At 38.0% G+C, this 20,296-nt stretch overlaps 1 protein-coding gene across 1 annotated transcript in view; it reads left to right on the top strand.

Moving 5' to 3' along the window:
* The window catches only part of LOC124166751 (neuroendocrine convertase 1-like), a 206,672-nt gene extending 191,722 nt beyond the window's left edge, over nt 1-14,950 (top strand). Inside the window, exons 12-14 of the mRNA XM_046544423.1 lie at nt 2,123-2,256; nt 10,958-11,092; nt 14,121-14,950. Coding sequence (XP_046400379.1) covers nt 2,123-2,256; nt 10,958-11,092; nt 14,121-14,150 — 299 coding nt within the window. The 3' untranslated portion in view covers nt 14,151-14,950. The remainder of the gene's footprint in view (nt 1-2,122; nt 2,257-10,957; nt 11,093-14,120) is intronic.
* The last annotated feature ends 5,346 nt before the right edge of the window (nt 14,951-20,296 follow it).

Genomic DNA, 20,296 nt, shown 5'->3' with positions numbered 1-20,296 from the left:
AGGGCTCTCACCTGAACCATCCCCCCTCCACCTGCCATGCCCTCCCTAAGGGAGCCTCCTCCCCCTAACTTCTTTCAAACCATATGACCAAGTTCTTTCCCCCTCCCTCTTCCCTGTTGACCAATCCGTTCCACCTAGTTACCTTCCTCCCTCCCCCTCCTAGCCTGGTATAAAAGGATGTGATGGACCTCTGTGGAGTTCACCTGATGATGACCTCTAACGTTGAAACCATGGTCGTGAATATATATTAATGTGAAAGCACAAAGTTCTTCTTTTTAATGTTAATAATTTAAATTATTGTTTTGTTTACTCAAGACGGTGTTTATTATGCTGTTTAATGACACATCATAGAAATCAAGCTAATGCTCAATGATGGTGTTCTGACATTAAAATTTGTCAGTTTTGGAACAGGCCAGTGCCAATTATTTCCAGGCTGGAGGGTGCACAGGGATACATCCTAGTAGCCCAGCACAAACCCCTTAAGCCAAGCCTGCTTATTACACAATTGTTTATGCTAATTAACACTTAAAGTGCCAAGGAAGGAAAGAGTGATATCCGGGGCAGATTCAGCATCAACTTCATGGGGATTGGGGGGTCATGACCTGGGTCATATACATACTAAGACTTTTGTCAGGGGGTACAAATATCAGCTTGCATTACGGTAGTTGAAATTACACACTGTATGTTTGCTATTAAGATTTATTAAGATGTTTTATTTTAGATTGTTTAATAATTTATAAATTACCTAATAGATATTGTTAAATAATTCAATTGGAAAATTTAAACATTTTTAACCCTATTACTGCCACTGGGATGATATATCAGCCTTCCCTGGTTGAGTGAAAACTGCCAGGGGCCTGACTTATTTGACTTTTTTTGTGATTGTGGCCTTTTCAACGGCTGTAATTTAGTTTAAAGTATACCTGGATTAGCCACGGTGATAGTTTATATGGGAGTCACCCACAATGCCCAATCAAGCGAAAGATCCACAGAGAAAATATCATCCGCCTTGACCAGGATTCGAACCCGGAGAAATATCCACAAGGAAGAATGATGCCTCGGTAGCTTAACTGGCTAAAGCACTCGACTGGAAATAGGGGATTTGGGTTAGAATCCCGGTCAAGGCAGATGATTTTTCTCCGTGGATCTTTTGCACAGCTGTAATTTAAGTAAATCCCCATAAACTATCTATGGTTAAAAGATATGTGTAACTAAAGTATTGGGAAAAAACCTAGATGTATTAAATGAAAAAAAAAATGCTGCAAAGTCTGGAAAATAGCCTTGGCAGTCTTCGCGCATCCCACCCAAAATGGGCTGGCAGTAAAAGGGTTGAATCAACTTTTCAAATTTTGCCTCCCCCTGAAATCTGCCGTCCGGAGTATGTCCGGTGCCCCCTCTGCCCCGCCCTAGATCTGGGCATGGTGTCTAGGGAGTATGGAATACCCCCAAGGAGACGGGGGCAATTTTCTCTACCATAAATACAACCCGAGTTCCCCTCACATTTGGGGCTAGTAGCCATGTATTTGCAAATACACTCCCTTTACTCCTTTATAAAAGGATACATAAGTTACTAAACTATTAAAAGTTAAATAATTTTGATAAAATTTGAGGGAGGAGGACATATCCCCTGTGACCAACCCCCTAAATCTACCCCTGAGAGCTGTTGCGCTCCTTCTGTCTCTCAGAAGAATTGCCAGGAAAGCAATATGTAGCACTCTTCCTACAAGTCAATATTCATTGCATTTTAGCAAAATACATTTTGTTTATATTATTACTTGAAACTTATTTTGTAAAATAATCCTTAAAAATATAATGTAAAGGCAAAACCATATAGTGGAGCCCATGACAGAACAGGGTGGTGGGGCATAACAAGGTAAGCGATTTTTTTTAAGTGCAAAAAAAGGTGCTCCTCAAGCAGGAATAACTATATCTAGTCCAGATTGGTGCTGCTTAACTTATGAGCAACACCAATCTGGACTAGTTATAGTTATTGCTGCTTTTTTTTGCACTCAAAAATCACTTACCCTGTTCTGCCCAGCCACCCCGTTCTGCCTATACTTCCTCCCCTAAATCTGCCAATGCTCATCATTGTGTAATCACTTGGATGAAACTCATATTCCAGGCACAACTGCTCAACTCTTGAAAGTGAGACCAGCTGATGACTCACAAGATGGTTTTGAACGATGGAGATTCATGTCTGTTCTGACATGGGGGGAGAATCCTACAGGAAAATGGACACTACTCATTGAAGATCCAGTACGTATCACTGCAATGATTTTACTGGGTCATTAATTGGCTAAGTTGAAGTATGTACCAGATACTTTCCATGTTTTTCTATCACTTACCATACTCTCAATCCTATGGATAGGATACTTAACTATGAGCCAAATAAGGCCATTTACATTAGCCTATTGTCAATACAATCAAGGTTTATTTCCAGTATTCCTTATTGATATTTGAGGGAACAAAACTCATTTTATTATTTATACCTTTCTATTATAAATATTGGCACTACTATTCATAAATAGTTATTTTTTGTAAACTATCCTTTCCCTGGAAATGGATTAAGATTGCTCTCTTGTTTGGTAGACGGTGGTTCCGTACTTCTCTAGGTGCAGTAAGGGTTATATTTAGTTGTTGGTGACTTAACTTTGAAGAAGTTCACTTCACTATGGATGAAACACAAATTTTTTGAAGTATTACTTGATGTTTTCCCATCATATAATTCCTGAGAACTTCTCATAGGTGTGACCTGGTTAATGAGTCCATGCTTTCAGTACTTCCACTCTCAACTCGTGCATTGTCCTCAGGGAATGGTGAGGTTGAATTCTGACCATCTTATTCATGCGTGTATTGTTTCCCTCCTAGCCTGATTCTATGTGATATCCTGGTGTAGGTGACAAAGTTCTGAATTTTTCCACCTTGTTGTAGTGCCCTTGAAAGGGTATTCCACCCAAAGGCACAGGAAGAAAAAGGTCCCACAGCTATTGCCTACTTGGATGTCTCCAGGGGACATATCCATAGCCAGATTTAAAGGGGGGGGCACAGGGGCACATGAGGCTCAAAAAGTAGACGAGATTTCTAATTCAAATATTAATAAATTTTATATTTGATTATAAAAATTTTAAATACCTATACATATACATATTGATAACTTTTATATTAAATTGAAGAGTATATTTCCTAGAGTAATTGTTGCATATTGTGCTTAATCCCACATATATGAAGACCATTTGCCTGTCAGACCCTGGCCCCACAGAAAATAAACCCAGGATCCCGCTTGCTTGTTCCCATCAGATTCTAGATCCTCATTTATTATTAGTTTATTTTAGATTCTACTACATTCTTCCTATATATTTTAGCTTTTTTTATCAAATTTAACTTCTGTACAAGATATTGAAATGAAAGGTAGTTACACTTTTTCACAGCTATGTGAAGTCCAACTACCTTTCATTTCAATAGGCCCCCCCAGAAAAAAATCCTAGATCTGCCCTTGGAAATATCCAGAATCAGTGGTGTATCTAACTATGGGGGGGTTTGGGGAAAGATCCCTCCACAAACCCTCAGAGAAATAAATAAAACATATTTAAAACCATTGTCTAGTTTTGACGTATAATAACTGCATCTGCTTAAAGTTAAATTTTTAGTGCCAAAATTATGTAAAATGTATTTCCAGGCATTTAATTTTTCAAAAATTTTCCCAGATCCCCCATTACCTGGGGGACGGGGGTGCCCACTACTGAACATCGTATCCCCCCACCTCCCCCAAAGCACATTCCTAATTATGCCATTGTCTAGAATGCTGTAGTTTCATTAAATTGTGGCAATTTCTAATCACTCTGCCAGTTCTTACTATTTTCATCTGCCCTTTGCTCCTTATGGATGGTTTTTTTTAGGTATAGCGATAATTAGCCTTAGATTAATTAAAATTGGTCATGGTAGAGAGTAATATGTGTGGTGCTGTCATGAAGGATGTGCACCAAATAGCTTTACAGGCAGCTGCGCTGAAATCTGTTGTGAGACAGGAAGAGTAAAGAGAGTTCTATGAGGTGTATCTCACATGACGAGGATTTTTTAATCAAAATTAAGTCCACACTGGATAAAGGATAGGGAAAAGGGGAGCTCAGGAGTAACCTCCCAACAGTAATGGGTTTACAAACAAAATTACCGTATTATCTTGTGTAAATTAGATACCTAAGGGGTGGAGGGGCCTCTCTGAACCCACCACTGCATGCAAAGAAGGTTGTTAAATAATGCTACAGGAGGCATAGGTGAGGGGACCACAAAACAGACATGTCCATGTATAACCTCAGCTGGTGGATTCACACTCATGAATATGGGGCACTAGCAAGTTGCTGAGGTTGGCGGCTGTTATATCTGTAGGCTGCAATAACACAGGGACGCCACAGGATTTATTCACGATGTCACCATGAATGGCAATCAAAACTAATCGATAGCCAAAACCAGTAAAATTTCAATAGTTTCATTCCTGGGAGTGAAATGTAGAAATAAAACGAAAATGAATAAAACCTGAGGAGTTAATCTCAGTGTCAAAACGAAATCGGAGTCAGAACTACCTCCTTAAGATTAACACCTTCCTCAAACAAAATTAAACCTCTGGGACAAAACTTAATACAGATTTTGTTTCACATTGGAGGGGCCATATGCTTTACCTTCAAGCGGTTTAGTTTTGACCCACACACTAATTACGAAGTATGGTTGAATGGAGTAGAGGTTTGCCCTAACGCCTCTATATGCATGGGGCCTTTTTCCATTCTGTCATGAGATGGGTCGAGTTTGGACCTATTCTCCCCCTCCACTTGACTTATGGCATCAAAACTTAACAATGAGCAGCAGGGTTTCGATTAATTTAGTTATGTTCCCAGGAGTTAAGTTATGCCCCGGGTTGAAATTGAACTCCTTGGTGATTTTAATTTTGTTTTGGAACGAAACTAAATTTAAGCCTTGTATTTTTGTTTCCCTCTGGGTTGAAAGGAAACTTTCTCAATTTGTTTCACTTGCCATCCCTGGATTTCACACAATATGCGATACAGGGGTAGTCAGCCAGGGCTGTGTCCTCCGAGCTTGGAAGTTTGAGCAGTGTATGGTGGCACTGGTGGTCGGTGTTTCTAGTGGATGTGGTGTGGTGACTCAGCCCGGCCGAATGAGTGACGCCACTGTAGAAGACAGATAAGGTAGGATAGGGAAAGAGAAGGGGTGATGGTATGGCTGGCGTTTGACCTGGGCTGGGCTGGCTGTCCTGCTCACCCATAAACAGGATCTCAAGCTGTCAAACCTGCCCCACAGCAGCGACAGAAGCCAACTGAAAATAAATCAAGATAAGGCAATGCTGCAATAGATAAAAAATTTAGTGTTTTGACAATTTTCCTGGGTTTACCAAATTTTAATATTGTGGGTGAATAAAAAAAGGTATTATCATTTTCTTTATGTTTATCTCAGAATAAACACATTCTGGCATGATAAGACATTACACGCTGGAGCCAAGATATCCTTTATTACTGAGGTGGCCTGAGAAATATTCTGACGATATTGCAAGTATTAACGATATGTTTTCATGTGATATTCCATTATTGTGATTTAGTGACATGTATGCATTATGAAGAGGTGCTGTGGTCAATTCGTCTGAAAACTGGTTTGTTGTGTTTTGTTTGACATATCACGTGGTCTAGATTGGAAAAATCGTATTGAAAAAATTCAATTTTTTGACTCATAAATGGCCTACAAGTCTGTAATAGGTATAAAATTTATTGTTTTGATAATTTTTCCTAAGGTTTCAGAGGATGTTAGAGGGCTTCACTGGCATCACTGCTATGACTTTTTGTTGTATCCTATCTCGTTCACCCCTAACATTTATATGAATCAGTCATTCAGGGGTCAGAAGTGGGTTTTATAGCATAGTGATTTTTAAATTAACACTTGGCACACATTTTAATATTGAAGATGAATAAAATATTATCATTATTTTGTATTTATCTCAGGATAAACATATTCTAGCATAATTAGGCATGACAGGCAAGAGCCAAGATATATCTGATTTTGTTACTGCAGTGGTCTAGGAAATTTTCCGACAATATTGCATGTCTTGAACATTATGTTGTAATGTCAGATTCCATTTTTGAGATTTAGTAGTGCAAATGCATGATGAAGCAGTTAATTTCTTCAATATCATGGGTACTACATGCTTTCTGCCAGCTTGTGTGGTCTCTGATAAAAAAGACATTCTGAGAAGCATTTGCAGCTGTTACAGCTACTGTAAGTGTTGCTGCTGAATATGCAGCGGCAGTGTGGCAGTGGCACAGCAAGGGGGGTTTTGGGGGACAACAACCCTCCCCAGAGCTCAGTGGAAATTTAAGTTTAATCCATTTCACTTAATTGAATTAATATTACTTATAGAATAGTATAAGGATTACCTAATTAAGTATCCCTCAAAAAGCCGTAAAACTCACCATTTTCAACAATTTATCTTAATTTTTTTCTTGAGGAGGGCCCCCCACACCTCCTCCTTACCCTGGCAGGTATTCCATAACCCCCATGTCCCCAGTATTATAGTTGTGCCTAAAACCCCTCCTAGCATTTATTCCTAGCTCCCCAGCGCAGTGGTGGTTATTATGTTACGGCCAGGTATATTTGCAGCCTCTTATTACTTGGAGACTAAGGCTGATCAGGTCACTGCCCATTGTGGGAACATACACGCCTGGATTTTGGGTTCTGTTTTGGTCCTTAGGTTATATTTAATTTCCAACCTACCCTGCATATCCAGCAAGCATTCCCCAATCAGCCACCTGGGGATGCACCTGATGTGGGATGGTAAACCCTGCAGAGGTTATTATTATTACAATTGGTAGCCACTGTTATGTATGCTTCATGGGATATTTTTCATACTTCATTTGTTTAGCTGTGTATGGCACGTGTGGCCTCCCCATCTAGTGGGTGCAAGAGAAAGCTGCTATCAAATTTTCTGGCTAGCAGGATGAGGCCCTGTCCGATCAAGGTTGTATCATGTATAGTGGGACCTTGTGAATGAATTCTGTGGCATCAAGTGTATAATGTGTTATTGCAACCAACAAATATAACCGCCAACAACCTCAGCAACTTGCTAGCTCCCCATATGCATGGTATAAACAGCGACAACTGCAACTGTGGCAGGTGGACCCTTCTTTGGGTCACTGTAGCTAAGAGGGAAACATAAAAGAAATGAAGTAATTGCTCTGCTGGAGCATGTTGATTGCATCATTGTTGTCTCTCATATTACTCAATCTCATCATCAGTGTTTGTCAACAATCTTAAGATTGGTTTGACGCAGCTCTCCATTCCACTCTCCTATTCTTTCGCCTTTTCATAGTGACGCATTTCTTCTCTTTTACATCCTTAATAACCTGTCCTATGCAACTCATTAGGGGTCATCCCTTGCCCTTTTGCCCTTCCACCCATCTTTCTACAATTGTTTTCATCAGGTATCATAATGTAGCCAAGTAAGTCCTCCAGTCTTCTTCTTGGGGTTTTTAAAAGAGTTCTCTTTTCTCCCATTCTTCTCAGCAATTCCTCTATACTTACGTGGTGGATCCATTTTATCTTCATCTTTTTCTTTTAATTGGTAAGTGCGGTAAGAGAAAAAACAGTACTTGCCTTCTTTACTGGCTTTTGGGACCACAAACGCAATCAAGAAAATTATGGAAAGGGCCTATCTCAATTGCAATTCAGGCCTCTCAGTAAGTGGAAAGCTACCTTATGCATTTTATGTAAACAATGGGAGCATGAGAAAAAGGTGGAGAAATTCAGAGCTAAATCGCCATAGCCATAATGCCACGCATGTAGGGAGAAATTTTCTTTGTGGGAATGATTCAGAGCAGGGGCAGATTTATAGGGAGGGTTACCCCCAGATTTTATCAAACATATCTAATATCTAATTAGTTAAATACATTTTGTATCTTTAAATGTCTAAAATTTTTCAATTTCATCTGTTATTGAGAATAAAAATGAAATTTAAGGCTCCAAAATACGTTTTAAAAATGGGTTAATTTTTTAAATTTAATGCATGACCCTTTCTCCTGAGGGGTATTCCATACTCCCCGGACCCAGGTCATGATCCCCCCAAATTTGATGCTGAATCAGCCCCTGCTTGGGAGGTATGCAGGTTGCCTATAATGATATTTAGTTGTCAATTAGAACGGAATGGAAAACCACATACATATTTCAATTAGTCAACTTGATTGTGTGGTGCTGAAAGTTAAATTCATCAATCCCTTTTGGCAAAAATAAAGAAATATGACTATGTATATCGAATAATGGAATATCAGAGAAAATATGCCTCTAAGCTAGTCTACTCATGCTTCAGCAATGTATCTCAGGTGGTTGCCACAAGGGGAACAATTTCAGTGGGTCTGAAGCAACCAAAGCATGTGCTTGGCTATGTGCATTTGTAACACAGACCAAGCTTGCATGGAAATAATGCATTAGAAAGCCAGAATTCTATCTCTATGGTATCCGAGTTGGCAGCCAAAGCATTATACACCAAGGACTCATTAATGTAGCTTAAAACTGGAGAGAAGTTCTTACAAAAAAAAACATATTTCCCAAACTCATTGTAATGACTTGGCATTGGCTGGTTTCAGTGCTTACGAGTCCCTTGAAACTTGTCATAATCAAGATATGAAATAAAGATATGGTAAAAAACAAGTTTGCTTTCCATTATTATTCATTAATAAATAATTCATTAATTTTAGGTGCCTCCAGGATAAGCAATGAGGCTTTAATTTTTAATAATCCCCTTCAAAACTAACAGATGAGAAATGCAGAAACAAAACACATAAGCATTGTATATTCAAGAGGTAAAATAAAAGCTTAAACTGGAAAATTACATTTATGAATTCTATCATTTGCATTGAAATAAAAGATTGAATCCAAGCCTGAACGATTGATTTTTTGTCCATAAACATTTAATAATCTACGAGATTTAATAATCTCTATCTCGTATAACAGATTATAGATAAGTTAACTTTCTTAATGGTAACGTGAGTAATTCCATTGAAGCTCAGTAAGAAATCATGAAAATATCAAGGGAAAATGTGAATCCTATCAATCCATTGATATATTAAATGAAATTAGAAAAAAATAAGACACGTTTTAATGCCAAACAAGTTTTACTTTTCATTTAACTGGTTTTGTTGCATTTGCGCAAAGTTGGTTTCAGCACATCATTCTCAAGGGTAAAAGTAAATTTTTAGATTTATCTTTTCTACTCCACTGTTAAGTATAGCTTAATGGCATTAAAAAATCTAGTTCCACTCTATCATCTAGTCCTACTAGATAATTATTCAGAGGAAAAAGTATTTGCCTTGGCTGGACTCTGAACCATGATCACCCCAATTTCCATCCAATATAATATTTTAACATTTCATGTATATTCCCAGACAGCACACTTGGTGTAATACCCATGTATTACAGCTGTACCTACTACATGTGAATTACAGTGATCCAATGTGCTGTATGCACATGTATTATAGCTGTAAATCCCATGTATATTGCGTATAAATAGATATGTATCAACCCTGTAAACCAAAAGTGTTGTGAAAACGTTGCAAATACATTGCGCTGCAACCAACATGGAGTTGCTGCAACGTAATCGCAATGTTGCAAAACCAGTCAAAAGTTCTCTCTACCACGTTTTTGCAACGTAATGGCAACATATTTGCAAACTCTGGTGAAACATATATTTGCAGCAATTATGCAACTCCTGCAATGCACTAGCAACATTTATGCAACTCTCATATGCAGGGTTTCTGTGGACTCTGCGCTCCTGCTCATATGCTCCAAAATTTTCTAAGTGCAAAAAATTGTCTTAAGGCCAAAATTTTTTTTCTTGTGGGAGGCAATTTGCTTCAGAAGATGAAAATATGCTTTAAAAAGCACATATTTGAATAAATGTTTGGGGAAAACTATGTCAAAATAACACTGCTAAGCGACCAGCAACATGTTGCTACCTTTCTGCAACCTAGTGACATTCCACCCTCATGTACAATCAGTGTCTTACGAATAGGATGAATCGGATTTAAATATGTATATCCTCCGGCTAAATTATTATGCTATAAAATTTTTTATACCAAATGAGTGTATTAGCGACGTAACTAAAATGTTGTCAAACCCCTTCCTGCATCGTGCAACTCCTGCAACCTCGCGCAACCCTTTTGCAACGTTTCTGCAACACATTGCGTTTACTGGGAAAGGTCCTCTAATACACGTGTATCACATTGGAATACATCATGTTAGTTAATTACGTGCAGTGTTCATAAATTTCCATAAATATGCTATCCAAGGTAAATAAAACTAAGAATAACCTGATACCAAGTAGAAATGAAACATTTATTGATCAATTTTTTAAAATACTGAAGAGCATACATGGAATGCTATACATTGAAAATCAACAACAGCTTTTCCTTCTGCTTGCCTGACACAAACAATTCGACACTTCAATCTGAAATTCCTTTTCTTCGTACCTTCTTTCAACTTTCTTGACCGCTTCTAAAATAAAAATCATTAATTTTCATAAGAGTAGCAATGATGGACTGTAACCGGAGTTGAGTGAATAAGAGATTTACAGGTGATGAAATAGAATTATGCTGCTGCATAGTCCACTTTTATTTCTTTAAATGATACCTAATAAACGATGTTATCAAAGACCTTCATTGAAATATTATCTTTCTCATTCAGTGACATAACAGCTCGCTACTCTTAAATCATTGAGCCCTCAAATAACCCCTCAGGAGAGAATGTACTCATCATAGTGACACACCAAGTGTCAAAACTGGTTAGACGTTCGTAAAATAAATCTTGCAAAATACTACATAGTGCATTAATTCTCTCATTATTGCAACATCCTACTTCAAAAAAGAGCCTCGATCACTTGTAACGAGAAATATTTTATTTCTTTCTTTTCCAGACCAATTCACTGACAAATTTTGGAATGGTTGGCTCTTCACCAATACTCTGGCTTAGAGGAACAAAAGAAATGCCAAATCATATGAAAAGTGGGCCAAGGAAATATGATGAACAATACAACAGAGTTCACAAAAATGTAAGTAACAATCTATGCATGTACTTCTGTAACAATAATTACCTAAGTAATGACTTGAATCTGATATTGAAATAAACCTTCACCCTCACCATTCTATTTCCAATTTAGTGGGCTTCTCCAACTGCTCTCACCGAGACTATAGAGAACAGGGTGTTGATCACATTCGTTTTCTTATTCGAACATTGTGGGAGCAACTATTCCTCCGTTAATACCAGTTTCAATTTAGTACCTCCTTTGGTGTTTAATGCTTTCTTGTTCAAGGTGCTCAGGGGCGAATCCAGGATTTCTTTCTGGGGGGGGGGGGGCACAAGCAAGGTCGTATCCAGGATTTTGTTCTGAGGTGGTGCAAGGATACCTCGTAATAGAAAATGAACACAATGATAATCGGACCGTATTAAAAATCTTGCATATTTTTTAAGGGTCTAGGGGGGGCACGTGCTCCCCCCCCCCTAGATCCGCCTATGAAGGTGCCTGTATCATAGCAACCTTACCTGTTGAATGAAGAATTTGCTGATTATGATAAATCCTTTTGCTTGCCTGCCATGCAAATCAAAAAGTGATTACCCTGCATGATGATAACACTAGAGGTTCAAACCACCTTCCCTCCTCCTCCCTTCTACCAAAATATTTGGGTCATATGATCTTAAGCATAAACCATCAAAGTGAACCCCCCAAACACTTTTAAAAATCAACAAAATATGTTAGGAAGCCCTCACCACCAGGGAGTGTGTATGCAGATGCATGGCTTCGAGTCCCAAACATGAGAGAAGTTTGAGTTTAAAATTATCGTTGAGCATTGTACTCCCTGCGGTAAAAACACCTCTCTCTCCCGTGTGGTATTCCATACACCCCAAACCTAGGTCATGAACACCTCCCCCACAAATTTGATGCTAAATTGCCCCCTGTTCACTCACAATTTCTGTACCCTTTGCACAAATACCCTTTGCACCCAGCCGTGCAACTTAAGCTTTTATCATAGCAGAAGTGCTTGTGTAGGTTAAAATACCTCATTTCCTGAAAGTAATTCTTTAGGTTTTTCTCAACTCACCTAAAATATAAAATACTGTTGCCCCTCAACTAGTTAAGGAAATGTCACTTGGCAAAATTCACTATTCACCTCTACTAACCAGTCTTCCTGCCATGGGCGTACCCAGGATCAAAACTAGGGGGGGCAGGCCATGGTAGTTCAAGTTGTAAAATTTTAGCACAGAAAATCTTAGTGAAACAAAAATTTTAAGAAAATTATGACACTGTTTTGTTATAACACTACTATAGTAGTTTAAAATAAATTATTTGCTTGAGAATAATAATTATATTTATTTTAGTTCCATGTAACTTTCGTTTTGAGATTAATTTATTTTTGCTTTTAGGGGAGGATCTGCCCCCTCCTCCCCCCCCCTGGGTACACCCATGCTTCCTGCTTTGATAGATTAAAAAGTGAACTATGTTGTGTTCCACACAGTATTTATTAAAAGACCCGACTGATTTCAACCATTTCAGGTCATTATTTAGAGGTGAACAAAACCTCTTGGATTATTATTGAGTAGAATACATCAATACTTATTTTTTAATGTATCAATAAGTGACGTCATGACAAACTTAAGTGCTGGAATGCAATTTCCTTAACTTTCCTTAGAAGTGAAATATTGCTGATTTTTTTATTATCAGCCATTATTTACAATTCATTACTAATTTTTTTGTTTAGATTACAAATGTATAAAATTAAAAATTTTGGAGCAACAAAATTGATAGAAGTGTTATTAGACTATTATGTCTTTTGTTAACCATAGCCGGAACGGCGTCTGGCACCATGACACCTCTGTGTATCATGTCATGATTCCACAAATTAACCCTGCAAATCATTGAATCTCAAACTACAGTTTCACATATAACCCTTTATTCTGTCCATGAAACCCATTCTACTCCTCACAAACCTAATATCCTTTCCACTTTTACTGTTTTCAGTATACCCTTTCCCCTCAGGACAACCACCATTTACAACTCCCTCAGAAGATGGCAGTGGACATAATAAACTTCTGCCAAAGTTTGCTCTCCTCTCCTGACAATTCCTAATTTTCCCTGCTCTTTTTTCTTTCCATCCACCTCAACCTCATCAAATCTTTTTCAAATTTAAAAGTGAATGAGGACAATTTTTTTTGCTGGAAATCAATTTTTCTCTCTACCTATCAAATTCATGGATGAAATTTTAAATTTGGGCCCGAGTAAAGATACCATTTAAATAAATATGTGTAGGTTTGTTGATTTTCAGCTGATATCTGGCCATTGTCCTTTCCATGTTTGTCAATGTCTTCTTCAAATCCTTCTCTGTCTCGGCTATGACTGCTATGTCGTCAGCAAATCGCAGCATACTAATTTTTTCTCCGTGGATATTGACACCCGAAGCTTTCTGCTTGATTTCGTTGACGTTGACGTTGACAGCAGCAGAGAAGTCAAGAGTGGAAGCATTCGAAATGTGGTGCTACCGAAGAATGATGAAGATAAAATGGATTGACCATGTGAGTAACCAGGAAGTGCTAAGGAGAGTAGGAGAAAAGAGAAGCCTCCTAAAAACATTAAGCAGAAGAAGGGACAACTTAGTTGGCCACATTTTGAGGCACGATGAAGACAATCATTGAATGACAAGTGGAAGGGAAAAAGGGCAAGGGACGGCCCCGAATGAGTTATAAAGGACAGGTTATAAAGGATGTAAAAGAGAATAAATATGTAGCTATGAAGAGATTAGCGGATAGGAGAGAGAAATGGAGAGCGGCGTCAAACCAATCTTAGGATTGTTGACTAATGATTATGATGATGTGTAGGTTAATAAAGCCTCACATGTTAATGTTCCTATTCTGAAATCCTTACATATTTACATACATTGATAATCTATGAGATACATATATGCATAAATATAATGTAAATTATCAAAATAAAATCTTTCCCAATTTTGCCCTGTCCCTAGTGAAGCATGCATATATTTCCCTCAGTGAAGTTTTGCAAAATTTTATTACTACTAATTTAATTTCAGATGGAACGATATGTAGGAGGAACCATATGAACGTCCATTCCATATGGAGAGTGTAACTCATCTGCCTGAGGTCAAACATCAGCCAGTGCAGAGGCTGAGCAAAGATGACTTTTAGCATCTAACAAGCAGAAGAGCTACAGATTGCATCATTTGTATTTGAGACTAAATAAAAATATATAAATATTTGGTGAAAAAAAATAACTGAAGAATATCTATGAAATTATCAAAATTTTAAGTATTTCAAAGTGGAATCTCCAGAAAATAAAAGTATAACTGAATGACATTGAGTAAGGGATCCCCTAGATAACATAATGTAGTACATACATGTTCAACAGTAATGCTAACCTTATTTGCCATGCCCCAGGGAAGTTAGACAATATCTAAATACATCAATCCTGTGTCTTTTGAATACAGGATTGTATTTGAAGGTGAAGCATTTTTTTATACATATTTTCACCAATTTTATGTAAGATTTCATAGTTGGCTTGCAAAATTCCTGCATCTATGCATTATTCTTTGACTATGACAATGATTGTTCACCAGCTATAAGATGTGATTGAGATATGTTTTAAACCCCATATAAACTTAAGAGACCAGAATGCTCCCAATCCCAAAATTCAAGAGAAACTCACCAATAATTAGGGCATTATGGAACTATTTTTGCTTACCTTGAAGAGGGCATGCTCTTTTTTGGAATCATGTATGATATAAGCCATCTTTTTTTGGAATCGTGCATGATTCCAAGAAAAAAGATGGCTCATGTGTTAGCAAATAGTAGTGAAAGGCTTCCATAAGGGTCCAGGTCAAATGGGCTCACTATATTTTTTTTAAATTATGAATTGTGTTAGAGTTTAAAAAATAAAAACACCTGAATTTTCCTTTTATCGATATTTCACCTTCCTCTTGAGCTATGTGGTGAAAAATTAGACAGCTTTAATTAACCCTTTATAGATAAGTTGAATACCTCATTGCCTCTTGCCCAGTGGTTCACCGCATATCAATTAATCCTTGATCTTGCACATTGGCAGCATGCGGTGTGCTGTTACTGAAGCCTGAATCATACGATCGTTTTTCCATTCCTCAGAATGATACCTCAAGCGAGCTTTTGGTCTTGGCTTTCAGGGGCCAAAAGAGTGATCGCTTGTCCCATCATTTTCCTAATCACATGATCACCCCAGCTATCCCCTTTTCCATTGCTTACAGGGGCGCCTTATAGAAATATATTGCCTTATATATATATATTGCAATATAGCCTTATATTGCGCAGGGGCGACTTATAAAAAATATTGGGGGGGCCCATATCGGAGGTCTTGCTCCGGGAAGAGGTTAAATTCAAAGTGTGTCGCAGCATATCATGATGTCACTATCATGATTCATACCACTTGTTTTCAGTTAACCTGCATACTACCTTATGTATTTTACCTTTTGTTTTAACACATTGTTGAATTTATTTTAAAAGGTAACTATCGTCAAGCGTGGGAAATAAAAAATACCAATATATTTTTGTGATTTCACAAAGCATAATATAACTAAATTATTTTCTTGAATTATTGAGGGGGCTCCGCCCCCCCAAACGAATCTTTGAGGGGGCTCGGGCCCCCTCAGGCCCCATGGAGTCGGCGCCACTGATTGCTTATTCTATCACTTTCTGTATTTACATCTTTCATACAAGCAGTGCTGTAGTTGGGAAACAACTTTGGGCGATACCAAAAATTGCCAACATCTCAACGTGTATCATACATCTGGCCATGATTGAAATGTCAACCTCCAACTCTGATATTAGTTCTAAATTGTGCCATGAGATAACTCTGAACAAGTAAATATTCATTTCCGATTTTTCTTTCTGAAATGCAAAGGACAATTTACAGTAGGGCTCTTTTTTACAGCTTCATAAAGGTGGTACGCTTATAACGAATTTGGATTTTAGGGGGTACGCCGTGCCGGCCCAATTACAGCACTACATACAATAGGGTGGTTTCCTAATATTTTTTATTGCCTAAATCGAAAGATTATTACTCCTGGAGTACGCATTTCAAGCTTTCAGATTTTTAAATGACGATATCTATTTTTTGCGATTAAATGAAAAGTGAAAATTTTCAAGCGCGCGAAAACGCAACGGCTAAGTATGAATGCTAGGAAAAGCCCGTGTGACGTCATTCTGGCTCCCGCTCCCGCCGTGTGAGGTGACCTAGGGGCGAGGATATGTGCGCCGCTGCGATGCAGGTTGCTCGCAGGTAACAGAGTACCCTGCTAGCAGGTAGCGCATGGCTTAAATAAGGATTATTAATACCTTATCAAACGAAGGAAACTTTCCAACCATAGGCAGTTTTAATAGGTGATTATTAAGAAATGTTTCCCTGAGCTCTGTGCTTCATGCATGCATTGGTAATCTCAGACCATGTAAAACTCCTATCTACTCGTATAGAAACGAGGTCCCTGTGACGTCACTTGGAGTGGCATAGCATGGGCGCCAATCTGGCCTTTTTCAAATGCGGTTAAAATTGACCATTGCCATTCGTCTAAACTGGGATTTCTAAAACCAAATAATTTGTGTATTATGAATGCACTAATGGTAGGTAACGAATCGCAATCAATGCCTTTTGTTTTCTTTGATGAAGAAAACTACCCTATTAATCGCCCATATCAAGAGACACGATGATCTTATGAAAATTTATCGTTGAAGAAAAGGTGGGTGGGACGAAGTGCTGTATTATGCAGTTTTTCTCTAACTGATTATTGTACAAAATGCATCATATAAGTACGGTTCAATTCCTCGTATGTAAATAGTCTCTATCAGGACATCTCTCATACGTTAGTATGTGACAATAAATTCTCATGCATCTAGCCTCTCATCGAGATATCGCAACTCCATGAATAAAAACTTCCGCTTCTTATCTACCAATTCACATGTGTACTTCGTTCTGAGAGGACGTGTTAAATAGTTATCCAAGAGCATCACCGCTATTTTTGTGTTGTTTATTCAAAATATCCCATAATCTGAACTCATAAAACAACACAAAAGGCAGAGGTAGGTCTCCAATGAGATACAAAGAGCTGGAAGACTGGGTGGTAGTAGTTTGGCGTGGATAGTTGCTTCAAAACAATCTTCGAATTGCTGACGGTTGATGAGGACTGCTTGATGAAAAATATGTAGTGTAGGAAACTGTAAAAAAAAACTACTTCACATCACCTCACAAACTGCATGAACTAACGTTTTGGGAATACGATATGTCAATGATAAAATGTAAACAACAAATGATAATTTCTACACTTCCATATTTAACTCCACTACCGACCATGATTACGACAATCTTCGTCATTCTCAGGGTGATGAAACAGACATTCTCTCATGTATTTCTAACAAAGCCAAGGTAAGAGGAGGGGGGTATATGGAAGTAGCATATTTTGGCAAGTTTATTTTTAAAATAATTTAAAAATGATTTCAGAATTTTCTTGCAATAGATGTTAAAATATACTTTTTCGTATGATTTTGCTGCTTGAGTCATGGATCTATGAACTAACTTCAGACAAAAAAATATTTTGACCTGTACATTCTCGGCTAAAATAAAAGCGGTTATCCATTCATCCCCGAAGTTAACATCACCGATAATACCCGCGATGGTTCTCCGTTGCGGGTTTCCATCTCCCACGTCATCTGCGCGCCAGACCCGTGAAACAACACCACTATAAACAGTGCCCACTCGTCATCACCGTGATATGGCACGCTCCCACGGCACTCCTACGAACACGAGAGGTTCCATTATGGCCAACAAAGATCCCCTATTTTTAACTGCTGAATATTTCAGGCCGCGCGAATCCACTCCGATAATTACTTGGGGCGCGGTGCACAAAAGATTTAAAAACCTCATCCCGTTTGGGGAACATATGCGTGGAGTAGAAGTTCGGGGGGTTGACGGACGATGAAAACAAGCACTCGGAAAATAAAAGAGGGGGAAGGCCTGTCAAGGGGAGGGAGGAGGGACTTGTGGAGGGGGAAAAACTTAAGAGTATTACCAGGGGGAGACGGTCCCTGTTCATTTTTGTACACTGTCAGGATATGGACGCCTCCAGAAAATGGGAATCAACTATCGCCTATAAAACATTTTTACATTTAAAAAAAACCGAGCGATTTGTCGGAGAACGATCTTTCTTACTATATTATCCTTTAATAAGTGAACATTTTAAACCAAATATAAGGGCGTTAGAAGCCAAGGGATACAAGTATTATTTTTCTTAACAGAGTTAGGTAAATTAATTGTTAAAAGAAATACACAAAAACTTGGTTGCCATGGGATACGAGTGAATCTCTGTTCTGTGCTGACATCTATTGGAAAATCAAATGCACTACTTAATATCTAGTTGATCTGGTTTTTTTCTTTACCTAATTTTCTATTCCTAAATCTATTTAGAAAAAAAAACACTTGTACCCCTTGACTTCCCACCCCCTCAAATGGTTTATGAAAATCGAAATGAAAGTACTTGTCAGCCGGCGATGAGGAGTTCTGACGTCAAATACCCTCATATAGATGGAAGTATTTTGATCTCATTGTTAGCACATCCCGAATTGCAGCATTTCAAAATTTTACAATTTCAGTTCGAAATATATATTGCCGCCTAACTTTCAAGGCTTATCGCCTTTTTATACTCTGTAGATAGGCATAGTAACGCAAAAATTGTGCACAACCAGGTTCTGAACTGCCTATACATGAACTTTGTCTTGACAAAAACTAAAAGTTGCGTTTGATCACGAATTAAACATGCATACGCAGTAAATATTTTAAATCAGTGTAAATTACCCCAGGAATATCACAATTTAACAGGTAAATAAAAGAAATGAACGTTTTGTCGGTGAATGATCTTTCTCACTAGATTCCTTTGACGAAGTGACACAAAATGATGAAGAATGATCAAGAATGCTTGGAGTGGAATCACCCCGTGCCATACACCCAGGTGGTGACTTGCACAGTAACTCGTAGAGGTAGATATATTACTGTACCCAGCAGCAAGATATCCACAGCCAAATCACCTTTTTGATACTAAAACGTGGTAGCACAATCTTTCACTTGTTTAATGAATACCTGATTTTTCCTGGCTTGCTTGATTATTTTTGGTGCATCCATTATCATGATTGCTTCCTTATTTCAGATGTATCGCATTGAATCCGTCTCATCTCTGACCACAGTTGTTTTTTTTTATATCTTTTTAACGGGATAAAGCTAAATTCATATAAATTCTGAAGCCCTTTGGTAAATTTTGTGGTTGTCGCTCCGCAGTTCGCATTTGGCGGGAGAATCAACTCAGGCGACCTTGTTTACGAGACTCCCCTTAAACCGATTAATTACGCTCGAAAATGAATGAGCGTGTGGTACCGAGGACGCGCGGTTAGCCTCTGCGTCACCCGCCTTCCGCTTGTGTGGCGCTTATGCTGAGCGATCAAAGGTTGAAACAAAACTATTCTTACATCTTGTAATCTTTCATCATCCTAAACTTCACATGGTTGGAAAGCGCACTAGTTACGTTTTTCATAATGCAGTGAGTGGACAGTAAAATACGAATTAGTGCAAAGGAATAATAATATTTTTCATCTTCAACTATTGCTATATGTTATTACTTGTTATTTGATCATGCAGAAGCTACATTTTTTTTGCTTTCATAATTTTTTGATTGCTGATTCAGAGTTGTTAGAAGTTAAATGGCCTTATATATCGAGTTTGAAACAAGAAGCAATTGGTCATTCCGTCACGGTAATTCCATCACAGTAATATCGTCACGGTAATTCCGTCGCGTGTTTGTTTTTGACTGTTATACACATATTATTAATTTATAGTTTTGACAAACTGTGCGATCATAAGCAATGGCTCAAAAATTCTTTAGAGCCATATTAAAAGTTTTCAAATTCTACTTAGATTCACTGAGTTTGAAGATGTTTGAAGTCATTACACCTAGCAGATTGACCCGGGAGTAATTCCGTCACATGCACATTTAAGATACATTTAGAAGGTATTTTGATGATTAATTTTGTTTATGTATGTGACCATCGTCTTCATAAAAGACTTTTGACTATGCACAGTGAGAAATGTTTCAATTTTTTATTATTTTATATGTTTACCGAAATATCCTATTACACGATTCTCTCCAAAGGTAATTCCATCACGTATGGAATTTTCAGTATATAA

Source organism: Ischnura elegans, chromosome 10 (assembly GCF_921293095.1).
Source record: "Ischnura elegans chromosome 10, ioIscEleg1.1, whole genome shotgun sequence".
Lineage (NCBI taxonomy): Eukaryota > Metazoa > Arthropoda > Insecta > Odonata > Coenagrionidae > Ischnura > Ischnura elegans.
The sequence above is the reverse complement of the archived record's forward strand: the minus strand, read 5'-3'. Positions and strand labels throughout refer to the sequence as shown.